This window comes from Oryzias melastigma, linkage group LG13 (genome assembly GCF_002922805.2).
Source record: "Oryzias melastigma strain HK-1 linkage group LG13, ASM292280v2, whole genome shotgun sequence".
Lineage (NCBI taxonomy): Eukaryota > Metazoa > Chordata > Actinopteri > Beloniformes > Adrianichthyidae > Oryzias > Oryzias melastigma.
This window is the reverse complement of record NC_050524.1, coordinates 20878161-20896661: the sequence shown is the minus strand read 5'-3', so window position 1 is coordinate 20896661 and position 18501 is coordinate 20878161. Positions and strand designations below refer to the sequence as shown.

General features: G+C 40.9%; 2 protein-coding genes across 6 annotated transcripts in view; both read left to right on the top strand.

Moving 5' to 3' along the window:
- usp2a (ubiquitin specific peptidase 2a) overlaps positions 1–13084 on the top strand; it is a 35155-nt gene extending 22071 nt beyond the window's left edge. For 2 of the 5 annotated variants that reach the window (XM_024276710.2, XM_024276711.2), the window contains exons 4-14: positions 7642–7692; positions 8139–8262; positions 8432–8543; positions 8679–8789; positions 9938–10002; positions 10133–10236; positions 10434–10514; positions 11475–11553; positions 11655–11759; positions 11854–11974; positions 12101–13084. In XM_024276710.2, the coding sequence (XP_024132478.1) occupies positions 7642–7692; positions 8139–8262; positions 8432–8543; positions 8679–8789; positions 9938–10002; positions 10133–10236; positions 10434–10514; positions 11475–11553; positions 11655–11759; positions 11854–11974; positions 12101–12185 (1038 nt within the window). In that variant the 3' untranslated portion in view covers positions 12186–13084. Of the gene's footprint in view, positions 1–1650; positions 2139–7641; positions 7693–8138; positions 8263–8431; positions 8544–8678; positions 8790–9937; positions 10003–10132; positions 10237–10433; positions 10515–11474; positions 11554–11654; positions 11760–11853; positions 11975–12100 lie in introns of those variants that run through there. The other 3 variants (XM_024276713.2, XM_024276714.2, XM_024276712.2) reach the window with 3 other exon arrangements.
- A 1178-nt stretch (positions 13085–14262) lies between these two features.
- On the top strand, positions 14263–18302 carry LOC112149706 (GTPase IMAP family member 8). The gene is made up of 5 exons (XM_036214817.1): positions 14263–14494; positions 14577–14731; positions 14815–15055; positions 16371–16706; positions 16803–18302. Exons 1-5 carry the CDS (start codon positions 14383–14385, stop codon positions 17369–17371), a joined length of 1413 nt encoding a protein of 470 aa, XP_036070710.1. The 5' UTR covers positions 14263–14382; the 3' UTR covers positions 17372–18302.
- Positions 18303–18501: the final 199 nt, after the last annotated feature.

The window sequence follows — 18501 nt, the reverse complement described above, 5'->3', positions numbered from 1 at the left end:
TCTTTGCGGTTTTCTACACATGCCCTATTTGGGCAACCGCAAATCCAATGGTAATACCCGTTTTGCGTAGTTCCGTACTGTTTTTGCGGAACACGTTATGCAAATTAGACAGGCTGAGATTGTAATGTTTGCAGTGCTGGAGCTCCTTAACAGTTTCACATAACTTCACCAAATGTTCAAGACTTATTCCACAACGCAAGATAAGTCAGTGCAACAACTTTCACGACTGTGTTCCTGTAGGTGGCGCTGCAACCGATTTCTGACGTTTCCTGTCATATCTCCAAAAGCGCTTGACCTACGCGGATGAAACTTGGCGAGCGCGTCGGACGGAAGGTCTTTCACACTTGCGGCTGTAAAATGCTTCAAAGCGCTATTGCTTTCAGCAATCAGACGCAATTTCTTCAGGAATTGCAAATCTAGTTTCCATATTAACATCAGCTGTGAGGGTTCCCATCTTCCTACTACTCTTGTTTTAGGTCAAGCTTGTGTTTAGTTAAGCCTATTTTTCATCTCTTAGCACAGTCCTTCACTATCTTCTTCACCTCTTTTTGTTTAACAAAATATTAGGTCAACCATTAACACACATACATACATACAAAAAGTCGTACAATTATTGAAAGGAACTAAACAGTTTATGAGAAAAAAAAATATTTCTATTATTTATTTTTACTTTTGATAGAAAAAAGTTTGGCTTTTTTTGAAAATGATGTTGCAATATCATAAAAAAAACGTTTCCCAAATAAAAGTTTTCTATTTACAAAAAAGCTAAAGCAGGTTCAATGAATTGACTACAACATAACCCAAGTCATATTTGATTGTCTTTGCTAAACCATTACTGTATTAGAACTAAATGTAACATTTTCTTGAGACTTTTTGAAGCGTAATTTTACGACTTTATTCTCATAAATTTTTTATTTTTTTTGTGTAATTTTCTTCTCATACTTTAACAACTTCCTCAAAAAAAGTATACTTTTTTCTCATAGTTTTATGTCTTTCTTATTATTGTACAACTTTATTTTTAATCATAATTGTACAACTCTCTTATTAGTTTTTTTCTTTGTCTCAAAACTTACAGCCTTAATTATTATTCGTTGTTTTAATTTATTTATATATATATATATATATATATATATATATATATATATATATAAAATTGTACAAGTTTTTTTAGGTTCCGCTTGCTTCCCATAATTGTACAACTTTCTCCATGTTCTCATAAAACATTTTTACTGTTTTCTAATAACTTTATAACCTTATTCTGAAACGTGATTTTTTTTTTATTATTATTTTTTGATTGCTCTAAAACTTCGTGGTACCTTTTGTTATCAATTGTTTCCAGAGTTTTCTTGCTCATTTCCAGATCATTCTTTCATGATTGGTGGCTGTGTAAGACCCAGATGCAGGAGGCGTGGTTTAGTTCGAGGAACTAGATGTCATAAACTGAAAACATTATTTGAAGCAAGCTAAACGTGGAGGGATCTGAGGTTCCATGTTGGTGCTGCGGTTCTAGTTTGGCCAAAGTCCTTGAGGTTACTTTTTTTTTGTATTGCGCTGTGATGTAGACAGCCCGGTCGGAGGTGGGCTCTGACGTAGCTTGTAGAGGGGCGGAGCTTTGTTTCTGTAAAACCCAATGGGAGCCGGTTCATGTCTGTTACCACTTACCGCGGAACAGCGTAGAAACTGGACTTTCACTGCTCACATCTTCTTAGAATGACAGAGAGGTCCGTATTTATTTTACTTTTAGTAAATGTATTTTTATAACTAAGTTTATTATAGGTGCTTTTACTCAGAACATTGAGTTTATACTAACGAAATGCCACAGGTCCTTCATTTGTGCTCATTTCTGCGGTGAATGACAGCCGGCGGTGAATGTTATTACACCGTTGAACCGCGTCAGTAACCGGGACGGCAGAAACAGGACTGTAACAAGCAGCGTTCACTGACCTCTGAGCAGCTCGGACAGATCAGCTCCGCGCGGCAGCATGCCGAGCATCCGGCAGTCCTACACCGTGACGGTTCCCGAGGAGCCGCCCGCGGCCGCCTTTCCCTTTCTAAAGCAGGAGATGCGGAGGAAAGGCAGCATGCCGGGCTCCATGCTCGTCTCCACGTTCGTGGGTCTTATCATCAACCAGGCGAAGGTAAGACGCGGGGGAACGACTTCGAGTCTCGCTTCGCTTTGAGGAGTTAACAAAGTGTTGATTTGCTTGGTGTTTTTAGTTTGTTAAACTGTGTTTTGTCTGTGCGGTCACTCAGAAATCCTCCTTAAAACCCATAAACACAGCGCGGGAAGCGGTTCTCCTCCATTCACACCTGCACTGAGACTTTAGCGTTTATAACTCCATTTAAATAACTCTCACCATTAACGATAGTAGACACCTGTTCAGTCTATCGTGGGTGTTTGATGTCATTTTACTCGTGACAGTAAAAACGACTCTGATTTTTTAATACATAGCCCGGTTTGCATTCATCTGAACGTGAAGTGCGTCAGCCTGCCTTAAGCCGCCCGTCGTGCGGTGAGCCCGGCCCGGCAAGCCGGCGGGTCACCGCTTATATAACCGCCTCTAATCCCCGTCCTGCTCCGAATCAAACCGCTGCTCCCGTCTCACAGCGGGGATCAGATGGAGGTGTGTCCGGGCCTCCTGCATCCCCGTCAGGGATGCTGCCATCACCTGAACGGCCTGGAACAAAATGTTCAGAAGACCTCTGACGGCCGTAAAGGGCGCGCGGTCTCACCCCAGACTAAAACCAGGCTCTGATGTTTGATCCAAATGTTCAGGATCCGGGCTTTTTTTTAAGACACTTGTTTTATATTCATCTATTTTAATCCGCGTCTCTCTGTTTAACAGCTTCACTGCATTTGGTTTAGTGAACGTCTGTTTCCGGTCTGTAAATAAGGCTGGAAGTTGAGTTTAGCTCCTCAATGTCACCTGGATTTATCTGGACATCAAGGGTAGAAGAAATGCCGGACACGTCCTAAGCCTTGTTCTGCTGGTGCGTGTGCGCGTGCACGCCTGGTTCTTTCTTGCTGTTTTTTCTTCAGTGTAGCTGATGCTGCTGCTGCCAGCCTTTGTTATGTAATAAACTGTATTAGAATCCATGCACTCCTGTCCGTCCAGCAGCACAGCAGGGATGGCTGTCCTTTTTGTTGTCAGCTTCTCCTCTTTCTCCACTCCTTGCAGACCTCAGATCAATGTTCTCTTGCTATGTCTTGTAGATATTTAACCATGAACACTTCAATCTGATGTGTGTGTGCTTCTTCTCACAGCAGGATCAGTGCAGCAGCTCTGTACGCTCTGTCCATGTCTAACAAAGACTAGTCCTGTTGATACAGTCTCTTAAAACCATCTTAGTTAATCTGAAAATTCACATAAAATATGCTGTACATGGCCACAGTCTCACAGAATTTAAATATTACACCTGCTGATTAGAGCATGTTAAGATTTGTCAGTAACGGATAAAAGCTGGTAATCAGACATTAGCTTAACATTAGCCATATAACTCCTAACATTAACTCCTGGTTGTGTGAGGAAAACCCGTTGCATAACTCTCCAGTGCTTTATGGTCACATGCTCTTACGTTATAACATAGTGTGATTTTCACAATGGATCAAGTGTGTGAAACAGGCCTTTGATTCCTCTATCCGGGCAGCTAAGCGCATGATGGGTTATATTTAATGTGCTTTTTTTCCAGAAACAAGAAGGTTCCAAACATGCAGGTTAGGAAATGTGTTTCCTCTGCCATTACGGTGGAAACACAGTAAAGGTGGAGAGTTTTTAACCTGCTTAAGAGGAAGACGGATCAGAACAATTTTCAGAACAGCCACCAAACAAGTGGCAGCCTGAACCACCAGATGAAACCAGGCTGGTGTGAATGTTTGCTTTATGGGCAGATGGAAGTTAAAGTGATGCACTTTATTTGGAATCATCATCGTAGAAAGTCTTCCAATGTTTTTCGTTGTACTAAGCAACAAGAAAAACAAAAACAACAATAAATGTGAGGATTGTATTGTATATTATAAGGCTTTTGATCTGTCTGCTTATAACAACAAATTAGTGCGGTGGTTCCTTTCTGTTATACAGTGATAGAGATACTCACTAATTCTTTCTATGTCCACAGTTTTACTCACATTTCAAGTTAAAATGTTTTATTTCAGCTTTTGTCATGCCTCTGTTTATGGACATTTTTCAGACATGCATAGAAAACAAACACGTTTTTACATAAGTAAATCAGTTTGTTCAACATCTCAACCACTTTGCTTTGGTCATTAGAACTTTGGTTCTCATAATAAATCTGTGAATATGAAATCACTTGTTCTTGTGGCTTCAATTTCACCTTTTAATGGACGATTGATTGTCTCAGCTATGCTTCATAGGATGAATGGGGTTCTAAAAGGGAAAAATTGCAAAGGAACAAATCATTTTAACAGTTTTATTTAACTTTTTAAGATTAGGTCAAATAACTTTAAAAAGATGTGCTCACGTGTCAAATGTAATACTTAAAGAGTTGATGTGCTGATAAAATCTTTCATTTTCAACTGTTTTATGTAAGTTTAGGTTGTGAGACTGGACTTTAGATCGTTCATTCTTTGGTACCTTAGAGATGCTATGAAGCCTAAGCTCCTAACCAAACTAACATTTGCAGCAGATTTTCCATAACAGCCACAAAAAGCTTTTTGCTCCATCTTTAGTAAAGCTAAAAACTCCCCCAAAATGATGGCATTAGTGGCTTTTAGTGAACGCCGTAAGTCCAGCTTTTATTAAAACCTGCTCTCTGTTTGTCCATAGAAAACAAAAGTATCATGAAACCATAAGAAGGAATTTGGGAAAGTGGATGTATTGATGGATACTAGAACTTTCCAGATGATGCTATCTTTGTAGTGTTTATTTTCCTCATAAGTTCAATAAAACTTCTCAGTGGCTTTCCCTAAATAGCATCATTTGGTGGTCTCTATTTGGCTGCTCCTGATGTCAAAATCTTTGTAAACGTCACGCCTCCTTTGAGTCATCACCGGCTCTTTAAACACCCCCCCACAAACATACACACATGCAGTGAAGTCACCCTGTCCTCCAGCTGTCCGCCTCACAGATAAAGTCAGAAAAGAGGCGTTGCTATGGAGGAAAACGTGTGAATGTGACGGCGGTGACGCACGGCGGGCCGGCTGAAGCATCAGCCAATTGTGTGGACGAGCAGCTGTTAATAACAGCTCGGATGCTATTTTCGGTGGCAGCAGCGGCATTACTCAGCAGAGAGCAACCCAGGAAGACACACGCATTCCTGTGCTGGAGTCTGAGCGTGCACATCAGAATACGAAGCGAGGCGGAGCTGCTTCTTGTCTTGAAACAGTGGACCTGTCAGCGGGCCACTGATGGGCACAAGGCAGGAAAAAGCCCTTCGATGCTACGCTAATAAAACGGCAACATCTCTGCAGGGAATTTTCCGAGCGAAGGATTTGGATAAGCTGGAGTTAATTAAACTAGAGTTTTCTCTGCTCACGCTACGACCCTCTATTACTGCTGTGTAGGAGACAGATGGCAGAGGTTGTTTATGTAACAGTAAAAAGCTCTTTATGTATCTGTAATGAGATGAGCTGCAGGCACACATTAGCAAGGAATAAAAGGAACACGCTTCTAATCATGTGACACTTGATGGCTTTAGCTGCAGGAAACTCTCTGAACGCTGCGTCCTTTGAGCTCATACTGGAAACATAGCTTTTCTGTGGACGAAATGTCTTCAGCCTGAGGTCACACAATCGGACTGTTGAGAAGACAAACCTGCAAGAACCCCTCTAAATGTACTCAATTCAGATGCTTTCAAACAAATTTTAAGATTTTTTTTCACAAAAATGGAGCAAATAAACCGGACCTGTTCTTTAAACACCTTCATGGATGTGGAGATGAACCACGACCTACAGGTCACTTCCTTCAGTCATGTAGTTCAATAATGAACCTTCAAGTCTGCATGTGAACCTGTGTTCCGTGTCAGAGGACTCGTCTCTTCCTGCCCCACATCGACTCTTTCCAGCCTCCACTTTTTCCAGCAGACGTGTCAGGGAAACAAGGAAAGAAGAGAAGAATGTTGTAAATAAATGACATGCTGACACCATACCACATGTTGACTCGACTTTAGACTCGCAAACACTAGTAAAGCCCAGTAGGATCAAGTATAGACCAGTAGAGACCAGTAAAGACCATCAGAGAACAAGTCTCCAATCATCACAACAGAGACACTCCCACTCCCCCTCCCAAAAAAAACATTGGTGTGCGGTGTAAATATATAAAAAATCACATTTATTCATATAAAACACCTTAGCTTAAACCTATTTGAGGATATAGTAAAGAGAACTGATGCTAAAGGAGTCTCATCCTAATGCAATGGTGTGTAAAGTGAAGGTGTTTGTGTAGAACACGTAAAAACAGCTGGTTGCACCTTCAGCTTGTCAGTCCAGGAAGTCTTTTTCCACTAAGATGATTTCTCCCTGCATGGTTCCTGGGCTGACTTAGATAAGATTGTACTCAAGGGTCTACTGCTCCAAAGTACCCTGATCCAGGCCCGTCCTGGCAGAGAGGTGAGACTATGGATGGTTCCTCATCCTCAAACTTCTCATCCTTCAATGTTGACTTAAATGACAGCAGGAGTGTAGAAGAGAAGCCATTGATATCTGTTTGCTAGTTTGATTCCTTAAATGGTGCAGATTTTCAGTTGTGTGTGACTGTAATCCCCCAGAAGCAAACCAAATTAAATGCAGCTTGTTGTGGAAGTCTTTCAACTCTAAAATCCTGGTGTTTTTTTCTGGTTTGAGGCTTTTTTTGCTTCCTTTGTTGGATTTTTGGCCCCGTTCTGCAGTTCTGAAACCCAGTGTTAGTCCAAGGTAACAGGAACCATGTGAGCAGGTCACATGTCAGCAGGCGGTCAGATCAGGTGAGCTTCCTTCTGCTCAGAAGTTCTGAATTTCGCTGTGACGAGTCTCCTCTTGGATCTCTGCTTCTCCTGTTTGAACGTGTGAAGGTTTTTGCTCATTAAGTCCGCGTGTGTTGTTGTTACAGTTAACATGGTTGTTAAAAGCAGTCGCTGGATGTAGTTTGATGGGATGTGTTTCTAAATGAATCCACACTGGAATCATATTTGGTTTGTAACTGTACTCTGCTTGGTAGCCGAGGGCCCCTAATCCACTCCCTCCTCTCACTCCTCAGTTACATAAACATTCAACTTATATAATGCCATTCAGCTGCGAGAAGTAATAGCATTATTTATGTCAAGTACTTGTGCTTTTTTATTTTTACATACATAATGTTTTAAATTAAGTTTTAATTCACTTTTTAGTATTTAGAGGTTTGGGAACTTTGGACTTTTCCACCAAGTTTTTTGAATCAGCTGTCTTACTTTAAATATTAGTAGTCCGTTTAGAGATTTATGTTCACGTTTTACCAAATAATCTACTTTCTGATCTGTCTATAATTCCTTCAATGCATACTGGTTCTGTCTAATAAATAACATAACATGTTATGCTGCAAGAAAATATGTGTTCACTGTGAACGTAAAAACAATCTCCTAAAAAAATCAGAACTGGTTTGTCTGTAAATTCTGAATACATCAGACAGTCTTATAAAGAAACTTCATTTGAGGATGTTTGTGTTCTTTCAGAACTCCAAGAGTACTCAAGGCCTGGTGGGACTGAAGAACCTAGGAAACACAGTAAGTCCAGAAATGTCCAGTGATGATTTTCTATGACTATAACCGAGACAGAACGGTGGCGTTCATCTGCCAGGCAACAGTCCTGAAATAATCAGACAACCTGCTATGAAGTGCATGTGTGTGTGTGAGGGCACGGTAACCCAATCAGAGTCCCAGGAAGGCCTCCCGCCCTCCCCCTGGTTGTTCTGGTCTTACCAAACATGTGGACATGTGATGAGAGCTGGACGTGTTCAGCACCGTCATCTGCTTCCAAAACCGCTGCTGTATTTCTGATAATCTCCTCTCTCAGAAATCATGTTGATCCTAAACATCTGATGCCACTTTGGAAGATAATGTATAGCAGCAGCAAAATGTTATGACCTTTTTGTGCATGGATGACTGAAGTTGGACTCAGGTTTGGAGTTGTCCTCTGACATGAGGTCTTGTGGTGTTTTTTTTTCTCCCAGTGTTTCATGAACAGCATCCTGCAGTGTCTCAGCAACACTCAGAGCCTGCGAGACTACTGCCTGCACAACTCACACCGCAGAGACCTTAACAACAACAGCCGCACCAACACAGCCCTCATGGAAGGTGAGCGCGGGCGCGTCCTCTCAAGTGCTCATTAGGTTCCAGATCACGTTAGAACAAAAATGTATGTCTTCATGACATTTGTAGAGAGCCGGGTAACATTTCTGTAAACTGTTTGTAAGAAACGGTTGGGATTGACCTCTGAGTGACCTTTATGAATGTGTGTTGGTAGAATTTGCCAAGCTCATTCAGACCCTGTGGACATCGTCCAGCAGTGAGGCGGTCAGCCCGTCCGAGTTCAAAACTCAGATCCAGAGATACGCCCCCAGATTCGTGGGGTACAAGTAAGCATCTTCACTTTCTTTTTGAGAGTAATTCGCAGTGTTGAAGACTCAACTTTAGCGTCAGCGTGTTAAAAACTGCAGGAGTAGAACATGAACCACAGCACCGAAGAAGACCAGCTAACGTTGTGTTTGCAGCCAACAGGACGCACAGGAGTTCCTGCGGTTCCTGCTGGACGGCCTACACAATGAAGTCAACAGGGTCAGCGTCCGGCCGAGAGGAACGGCGGAGGACTTTGACCACCTCCCGTAAGTCCCCCACAGACCCGCTGCATTCTAAAGAAGACACTAAATCCATAGTCCCTACTGTCCTTACGGGTGGATACGGACTGTCTTGTAGCGAAAAATGGTCAAACCTGTACGGGGTGTCCACATAAAATATCAAGATTGTAAACAACTCAGGGAACCAGTAGAAAGAAAAATGCTGATGCACATTTTTTCCTATGGGCATGCTGCAGGCGATAGGTCGTAGTGAACACTTATACAACACGTAAGGATATTTGTGTGCAGTCAGTAGGGAGTCAGTACTCACACCTTACTAATGACTAGCGAGGCATAAGGGCATCGTACAACATGCTCATTTATGTCATAAGTTTATGAAACTTCCATTAGCCTTACAAATTCTTCAAAATAGACTTACCACACACATGAAAATGGTACTCTCTACTTTTGTTACTGAAAGACACTCCTGCACTCCTCTGAAGACCTGGCAGCTTAACATTTATCTGACACTAGAGTTCATTCACGGTTCTTTTTTTTCTCAGATTAGTCTTTTGTGGGACGTCTTTAATCCTGTAAGCTTACACAGCTTCTCCTTCACCGAACTGTCAATCAAACCAAAGACAATATTTGGTCAAAGTGTTAAAGTTTTACCGTCATAACAGATTCACACCTAATTCATCTAATGTCTCAGTCAAACTGGAGCAGCACACAGAGCTATTTAACACATGCAGCAGCTGGTTAAAGCAAGGCATTCTGGGAAACATTCTTATCGTGGAAAAGTGTTACTCAGTTAGGTAACATTGTTCTTCATTCATTTTTACCACAGAGCTGCTGCTGTGTGAATAAATGACGATTGTTCCAGTAAATGCAAACACAAATATTTACTTTTAGTGTTCCTGTCATGTATGTAAAACAAATGAAAGAACATTAATGATTTTAGAACAGTGTTTTCTTCAGCACCTTTTGTTCTAGTTAAGCATATTCAGACATGCTGTTCTTCAAACAGAACTCTTCCCGCTGTGGGAAACTTCACGTTCTTGTTCTTGAGTCTAATGTGTTTAGGTTCTCTAACGATGGTACATGGACGTTCTGCTCCTGAACCTCAGAATAAGAAGTACCTCAGTCTGACTGTCGCTGGTGTTTCTAAAACTTCTCTGTCGTCATTTCTCCCTCAGAGACGAAGAGAAAGGAAAGAAAATGTGGAGTAAATACCTGGAGAGAGAAGACAGTAAGATCGTTGGTGAGTGGACAGAATGAGAACTTTTTCCTGACGCTTCTGGGTTTATTTACATTTCATAAAGAAAACAAACAAACAGAAAGAGCAATTGTTTTTCTGGATGAGTCCGCTGAATGCTGTGCTCCTCCTACAGACCTGTTTGTGGGACAGCTGAAGAGCTCTCTGACCTGCAGCCACTGTGGCTTCTGCTCCACTGTCTTCGATCCATTCTGGGATCTCTCTCTGCCCATCTCCAAGGTATGAAATCACGCACCAGCTTCCAAACACTCAGCCTCACCAAAGTTCCACCAAAGAGTGACACAAACGTTTGAGTTCACCTATTCACAGGCTCTTACAGAAGCTCTCTGCTCTCTACCCTGTGTTTTTGTTTATGTGGTCGTGTGTTTGTTTGCGTGTGTGTGCACTGATGTGAATGCATCTATGTTTGTGCTCAGAAGAGCTACGGTGAAGTGAGTCTGATGGACTGCATGCGCCTCTTCACCAAAGAGGATGTTCTTGACGGCGACGAGAAGCCTGTAAGTATCCTCCATCCTGAACTTCTGTCAACGTTTAGGAAACACAGATACATAAATAGAACACAACAAACAAAAGCTGTTCATTTGTCCTCTTCTTCTCACACTAGCATAACAAATTCTCATGTCTTCATCAACCTAATGCTTCATAGGAAGACAGTTTATATAAGTAAAACAATCCATGAAATTTAGAGTTTTTCTGACAGTTTCTCCTTATGAGAACGGGTTGGTTCTCTGCTGATCTGATCAGACACTGTAAATCTAAGGACTCTGTCTTTGTTACTGTCTGGTTACAAACTTCAGTAAAAATGTGAGATGAAAAGTCATACACAGACAATAATTTCTACTTAATGTGAAGATTGACTATATAAGAACTACTGTTTCAGACAGGAAGTACCTGAAGGTTCCAAGAAGCCAAAAACCCATAGACCTCTATAGAAACATAAATAGCTATTGCTCAGTCATTTTATTTGTCAGAATAACCATTCTTGCTCTGATACCTTTTTATAGCATGTTCATGGTAATCCTCTTTTATCATATTTTTATCATATTTTTTTCTGTAGTGTAAAAAATATAATCTGCTACTCGCAGAGGCTGAGACCAATCAGATCAATTATTGTTGTTTTTACCAGAATTAGTTGCAGCATCAGGTCTCTGCTCCATTCCTCCTCTGACTCTCCTCTGGGTAACAGAGATTTTTTGAAACCATAGTAACCAAACTGATCCTGATAAACACTTGAATTACCCCATCAAACCCACTAAATAAAAGACAGGAGTTTTGCTTTGATTGGAGAACGTTCCTGCTGTTCGTAATGTTCTGTAGTTGTTTATCTGTTATGGCTCAAACATGAAAGAGTCAGACTGTGGATTGTAGAGGAGGAGCCCCCTACAGGCAGAGCGTGGTAACTTCAAAGCATTTAAGATGAAAGTGTCTGAGCTGCAGCTCTGTTTCCCTCTCCACAGACGTGCTACAGGTGTAAAACCCGGAGGAGGTGTACAAAGAAGTTCACGATACAAAAGTTCCCCAAGATCTTAGTACTGCGTATCCTTTCTGTCAGATGCCTGTGTGGTGCCATCAGTGGTTTTCTGGCTACTAAACACTGACAGGTTGAACAAAGACATTCTCCTTAACTCACCAACCAGACCTGAAACGTTTCTCTGAAGCACGAAGAACCAGCAAACTCTCCACCTTTGTTAACTTCCCTTTGAAGGATCTTGACCTTCGCGAGTTTGCCTCTGGAAATAGCAGTAAGAACCGGTTTTCTCATGTCTGCTGTTTGTTCTGTGGTTCTGAACTTTAGATACAATGAAAACAAACTTTCCTGTCTCTGTCTTCTTCTAGCAAATGCAATGTACAACCTGTATGCAGTGTCCAACCACTCAGGCACCACCATGGGGGGTCACTACACGGCCTATTGTCGCAACCCCAACTCGGGAGAATGGTACACCTTTAACGACTCCAGGTGGGCTTGAAACCGGTCCCAGGAGGAAGCCCCCTGTGGCTTCACGTCTTCTTCCTGACCTGATGAGAAGAAGACCTGACAGAGAAAGGATTTAAAAACTGATGATGTCTCTCCTTATTTTGTCAGAGTAACGCCAATGTCCTCCAGCCAAGTCCGGAGCAGTGACGCGTACGTCCTGTTCTACGAGCTGGCCTCCTCCTCGCGGATGTGAGGCCTCCTCAGGAGCGGAGAACCTCGCTGCTCCAAGGCGGAAGGAGACGGAAGCTGCTGCTGGATTTGTGTTTGGATATTTATTTCTGGAAACCACAGCTGTCCACAGGAACTCAACCAGCTCTTCTGTGTGTGTCTGTCTGTGCTCCTGTGTCATGCTCATGCTGTGTGTGTGTGTGCGTGCGCGTGCATGTGTGCGTGTGTGTGAGAGGCAGACAAAGGGCAATAATCCCCTTTAACTGGCCAACCGAGTCCTTCTCTATGCACTGCAAACCAAACGAGCATCCTGACTGCGCCTTGGTCTCTTCTCCTCCATTCTTCTCTGCCTCCACACAATAAACTCCTGGTTTTATCTTTTACTTTGTTCTTCTGGTTTTTGTTCAGATGAACCAACGTTTCCCCCATTTTTCCCTCCAATGGTTACAGTGTGACTGATGGGGTCGCTTTAGGCGCCTGCATGAACTTCTGTGATGGTTCCTCAATACGTTTAGTCAGCAGTGCGGGGGGGAATCATGTGACGCGTTTGGCTGCTGCTGTAGAAGATGCTGTGAAGGAACGGATGGACAGATCAGCGAACATCTCTCCACCCTACGAGCTCTTTTCTTCCTCTCTTGTTTCACGCCATTGAACAACATGGAAAGAATGTTTTCACGGACAGAAATATCTCTCTATTTTTATATCCTGATGCAATATAGAGGGTGTTCTCTTTAGAGTTTGATGAAAATGACCCATAACTGTTTTCTGATATTTAAGTTTCAAGAGAGAAAAAAAAAGTTCTTATTTATGCTTAGAGATGAAAATGTGACGAGTCACTCTTTTACTATTTTTAAAAGTATATATATATATATAAATATATATACACACAAACTATGAATGTATGAATAAAGGTCAACAACACAGTGTTTTGGATTTGTGTCTGTTTGTGTCTGTGCCGTTTAAAGGAAATTCCTCTTTACATCCCAACATTCACTGAAAAAAGTAAATAAAATGAATAAATTAACAAAACTTCAGTAATTTGTTACATTTAAAAATATTAGTTTTTCTCAAATTACATTTTGAATTTGAATAAACTGTCTACTCAAATTTTTAACTTGACAAAAACTAATCATTTCAAATGTAACATAATTACAGAACGTTTGTTAATTGATTCAAAGTTTCACTTTTTACAGTGATGAACAACAGCGTCTTTTCTGATGATGGAAATTCTCCAGATTATCATAAATCTGTAAATGTCAGATTATTTCAGACTTCAAACTTCAGTTTCTGATACACAAAAATATTATTTTTATTTATTTAGATAAAACTAACAGATTGTAAATTCTTCTCTACCACCCAACTTTACATTTTATTGAACAAAAATCAACTGAGAATGTAAAATAATTTAGTTGAAAACAAAATTATTAAATAATCTGATCTTTTCTAAATTGGAAACACTTGAAAACAAAGATTCGCATTCCTCCATTTGAAGTCATTTTTGTAGTTTTTGATTTATATTCAAATTTGTGCTTTTTTTAGATTAAAGTCACAAAATAAAAACAACTTCATTCATGTTAGAAGATGCTCTGTTTAGCTTTATTAGTTTATTTTAAGCAATCAAAAAGATAGAACTATAAATTCATTTGAATAAAAAAGAAAAGCAATTATTGACATTATAATTACTGTCCCTTACTCATAGACATATTTGTACTCATACTTACAGTACAGGACACATTAAATCCATTAAATATAATGATTGTCAAATGCAGTTTGATTGCTTGAAAGGAAGTAGAAAGAAACTATTTTATAATCTCCTGACCACCTGGAATGCAAATGTGTCCTCTGTGAAGGACATTTCTAAACTTGAATATCTCCCAACTACTATGTTCTACTGAATAAAATCCTTTTGGTACCTACAGACGACATGTGGGGCTTTGCAGTTATATCCAATGTGAGTGGGTGGAGTAGTTTTTGGTGAATCAAACATTTTATTTTAGTGAGTAGAATATAATCAAACCCCTATAATGTTTTACTTAACTAATTTTTACATAATTGCCAAAATCTTGTTATTAACATCTATTTAAAGTTATCAAAGCTTTTTCAGTCCAAATGCGGATTATTTATTAAGTAACAAAAAGCTTTGATCTCCGTCACGGGAAGTCCACATTTTATGGGCCATCGTCATTTCTCAGGAACGTCTCTGCTCTGAACTTTGAACCAGCATGAGGACACTTCTACAGAACAGAGGACATGTAAAGAAAAATAACATTCCAGAGAAGAGCTGCTTAACTGAATCTCCTGTTCCTAACAGCTTTTTCATGGCCAACTTCTATGGTAAGTTCTTTAAAGCTGTGGGATTCACTGGGAACAGCTGTTGGGGTGTAAACACAGAGCGTGTCTGGATGTTGTTGGTTAGGTCCAGAACCATCTCTGACCCAGCTGACTCTGCTGTTACTGGGTGAGAAACAAAGCGGGAAGAGCTCGGTGGGAAACAACATTCTGGGTGGAATGGTCTTTGGAGGGAACACGACTCGAAGCACCAAGAAAACTGGAATCGTCTTTGGGCGACAGGCAAATAACACATCCTTCATGATCTGCTTCCTCCACTGACGGAGAATATCTCCTGACTCCTATGTGGCCATGTGATCCAGCAGGTGACTGTGGTCGACACCCCAGGTTGGTCGACCCGCGCTCCCGTTCAAGACCAGGTTTCCTGGGAGCTCTCCAGAGGTCTGGACCTGTGTCGCCCGGGACCTCATGCCATCCTGCTGGTGCTGCCCGCCCACCAACCCTTCAGCCAGGTGGAGTGGAGGGCCATGGAGTTCCATCTCAGACTGCAGCAGGTTCCCCTCTGGCACCGGACCATAGTCCTGTTCACCCATGTAGACAAGCTCGGTAAACCAGCAATTGCTCTGTTAGCAGCAATGTTAATGTGTAACTCTGCTTTTTCCTGTCAGTGTGAGGTCAAAGGGCACCAGGCACCTATTCACTCACTTCTATAACTTTGGAAAAATATAATTCAGCTAATATTAATATTTAAACCTGCTTTCTTGAAAAAAATGAAAAGTCCAAACAATCCAACCGCTTCAGAATATGTACATGTCCCTGCTGGATGAATGAAAGTCTTCAGACATACACGTCTCCTCAGCTTCACCAGGGATGAACCATTGACTGTATCATGGGTATGATACAGTGGGTATGACATCAACCATAGAAAATGGTCCAACCAAAGGAAGTCAGTTTAGCCAGTATATTATTTTTTTTTGTTATACGAACACCTCCAGACGTCAGTAAAGTGTTATTGGTCTGAGTCAGTTTGAGTCATTGACTGTATAAGAACTGGACTAAGTGACCCCTCCCTCTTGGTGTTCCAAACAGGAAGTACCCGCAATCCCACAGTCTTCTATAGAGAAGTAAACAGCTATTTATCAGTCATTCTATTTGTCAGACTACCCATTCTTTTTCCGATACCTTTTTATAACATGTTCTTGATGATCCAAAATTTCTTTTGAATTATTTTTCCTGGAGTTCAAGTTATTGAAATTACAAATTGAACAATTAGATGTCTTGATAAAAGTAGGTGGAGCTTGCAGGTCCTCACATCCAAGCTTTTGTGTAGCACGCTTTCAAGTGGAAGGGGTGTGACCTTCCAATAGGCCTCGTCCTGATTTAGAGAGAGAGGTTGCCATAAAAATGACGACTCAGACAGCTTTGACCAATCACAGTTTACTGACGCCGTCTGGTTCCAACATGGCGGCGTCTGTATCGCAAAAAAATGGCGACTAAATTGACTTAATTTGGTTGGAGCTGGAAGTAAACCATTGTCTAAGTATGATGTCACACTCTCTCCAATTCTCAGATACAGCCAATGGATTGAGTCCTTGTTTCTATGGCAATCTCTCTGACCAATCAGAAGTAAGCTTGTTAAGAGAGGCTCCACCTACTTATATTGAAGGATCTGATTGGCCAGTGTATAACTTGAATAAGCAGAATAACACCTGATTAGTGTATTGATTAGCTGAATTGATTATGTAGTGTTTTAACTTAACAAAAATAACTGCAGGTGTGCCACATGCATGGTTAGACCATATTTGAGGACAAAAGTGGAATAAAAAGTATTTCAGTTTTGTCAGAGTTTAATGGAAGTATGCGATGGTTGTGTGTTGTTGACTGAGGCTTCTATAACCTGATCATGTTCTCTGTGCTGTAGACGAACCCATCCAAAGGCACATCTGGAGACAGGGCAGGACTCTACAGTGGCTGCTGGACAGATGTGGAGGCCGCTACCACATCATGAGCAGCTACTCCAGTGAGTCACAGTTTCAGGTCACAGAGCTTCTCAAGATGATCCAGAAGATGTTGCCATCTGCAGTGTCCCCCACGGAGATCCAACGCACCCATCCAGGAAGTGATGTAAGCAGGAGGTGGGAACAAAGATGGTACACAAAACAAGAAGGGATAGAGATGATGGGAATAAACCACATGCATGATGGAAATCCCAGACAAACCCCAATAAAGGCCTGGGGATGGTCTTCCACACCAACAGGTAGGGGCTGGCTTAATCTGATTGAATATCAATGAGAGAAGTGACATGAAAGCAGACTGTGCAGAATTGAAAATGTTCTGACTTGTTATCCTTCAGGATTGGGTGCAGATCTGGTTCATGGGAGACCTGCCATCAGCCTTATCCTGCTTGGAAGGAGAAGGTCGGGAAAGAGCTCTGTAGGCAACATGATCCTGGACAAACAAGAGTTTCGGAGCAACATTAAAACCGCCACATGCTCCTCAGGCCACGCTCAACTTTCGCGCTGGTCTGTGACGGTGGTGGACACCCCCGGATGGAGTCTGTTTGGTCTTGCTAATCCTGAAACTGTCCGGGAGGAGCTGGTTCGGAGTCCCTCCTTGTGTTCTAGGAGAAGTAAGATGGTATTTGGGCTGGCCATACCCTTAGACTCCTTCAAAGAGAAGAACAGGGCCACTGTGGAGAAGTATCTCAGCGTGTTGGGGGCCAACGTTTGGAACAGAACTGTGGTGCTGTTCACCTATGGACACATTCTAAGAGGGAGGACAATTGACAGATACATCAAGGAGAAAGGAGAGCCTCTCCAGTGGATTTTGGACAGATGTGGTCACCGTTATCTTGTGTTCGATACTAAAACAGGAGACAAATCTCATGTAAATGCACTCATGGAAATAGTGGATATGTTATGAATCTGCAAGCCTTTTTTCCATCCTTTTCCAACACCTAAGCTGGTGTTTTCATTCAGGTGTGAAAGGAAAGTTTGCCTTACAGTATATATTTTCCACACAGCTTTCAGTTGTCTATGTTGGAAGAAGATGTTTATGTTGATAAGACAACGACTCCATGAATATCTTGTTTGACCCCTTCAGCTTCAGCATGACAGAAAGAATCTGGATTACATTTGAGTTAGTTTTGTCCCCCGAGTTCTCTGATCTAAACTTATGTTGATGTAAATCACCAAGTTGGATCAAATTTCAAACAAAATCTGCTTCTAAACTGAATCTAATTCCCCATCAGATTTGATTTACTTCAGTCTCCAAGTGCTTCTGTTATTATTTTCTATATTTTATTGTTTTTGTTATTATTTTATTATTATTATTATTAAACCTTCAAGCTTTTCCCAAAGTCTAAATTCATCTCTGAAATAAAGTAAAGTTATCAATGTTTTTCCTTTCTAATTCATTTTTAAATAAATAATTTTAGTATTTTAGCCTGGATTTGGATTGTTGTAAAAACTGCTTAAAAATCAGGTGTCATACATTAAAAAAGTGGTATTTAGGGGGATATTGTTTTATTTATTGTATCTTAGCGCACTTATTATCTGCTGTTGTATTGATTTTTTTTTTTATCATCTTTTGAGCTAAGATAACAAACAAATTCCCATGTTGTGGAATCAGTTAAACCTCCATCTATTGTGAAAGTATTACATTTTGGGGGGTTTCTATCTAACCTCTTTGGTTTGTGTTGACTGATCAAAACCATTTTGGTTTTTATAGGTGAACTTGTCTGAAATTGAACAGACTGAACAAAAACGACTGTTATTGGATTTTTTACAATGAACATTAGCTACCCCCAAAGGGATGATCTTAAGGAATAATACCACCAAACTATCTGGTATCTGAATGAATACTGCTATATACTTTTTTTATCACAGGATTATATAAAAGAACTAAACATGTGATGTGTTTTAAAGCACTTTTGCTACAAAAACAGTTAGCCTACTTTGCAAGAATATAAAATGCAGTCCAGGTAAGTCAACTTCCTTTCATTTTATACAGAATTTTCATATCAGTATACAGTACAATCTTATGGTCAAATT

Excerpts from the sequence above, each read along its gene's own strand:
- LOC112149706 (XM_036214817.1), top strand. The coding sequence starts at position 14,383 with ATGAGGACACTTCTACAGAACAGAGGACATGTAAAGAAAAATAACATT. Across the intron at positions 14,495-14,576 it reads TTTCATGGCCAACTTCTATG|GTCCAGAACCATCTCTGACC; the intron begins GTAAGTTCTTTA and ends GTTGTTGGTTAG. Across the intron at positions 14,732-14,814 it reads GAATCGTCTTTGGGCGACAG|GTGACTGTGGTCGACACCCC; the intron begins GCAAATAACACA and ends GTGATCCAGCAG.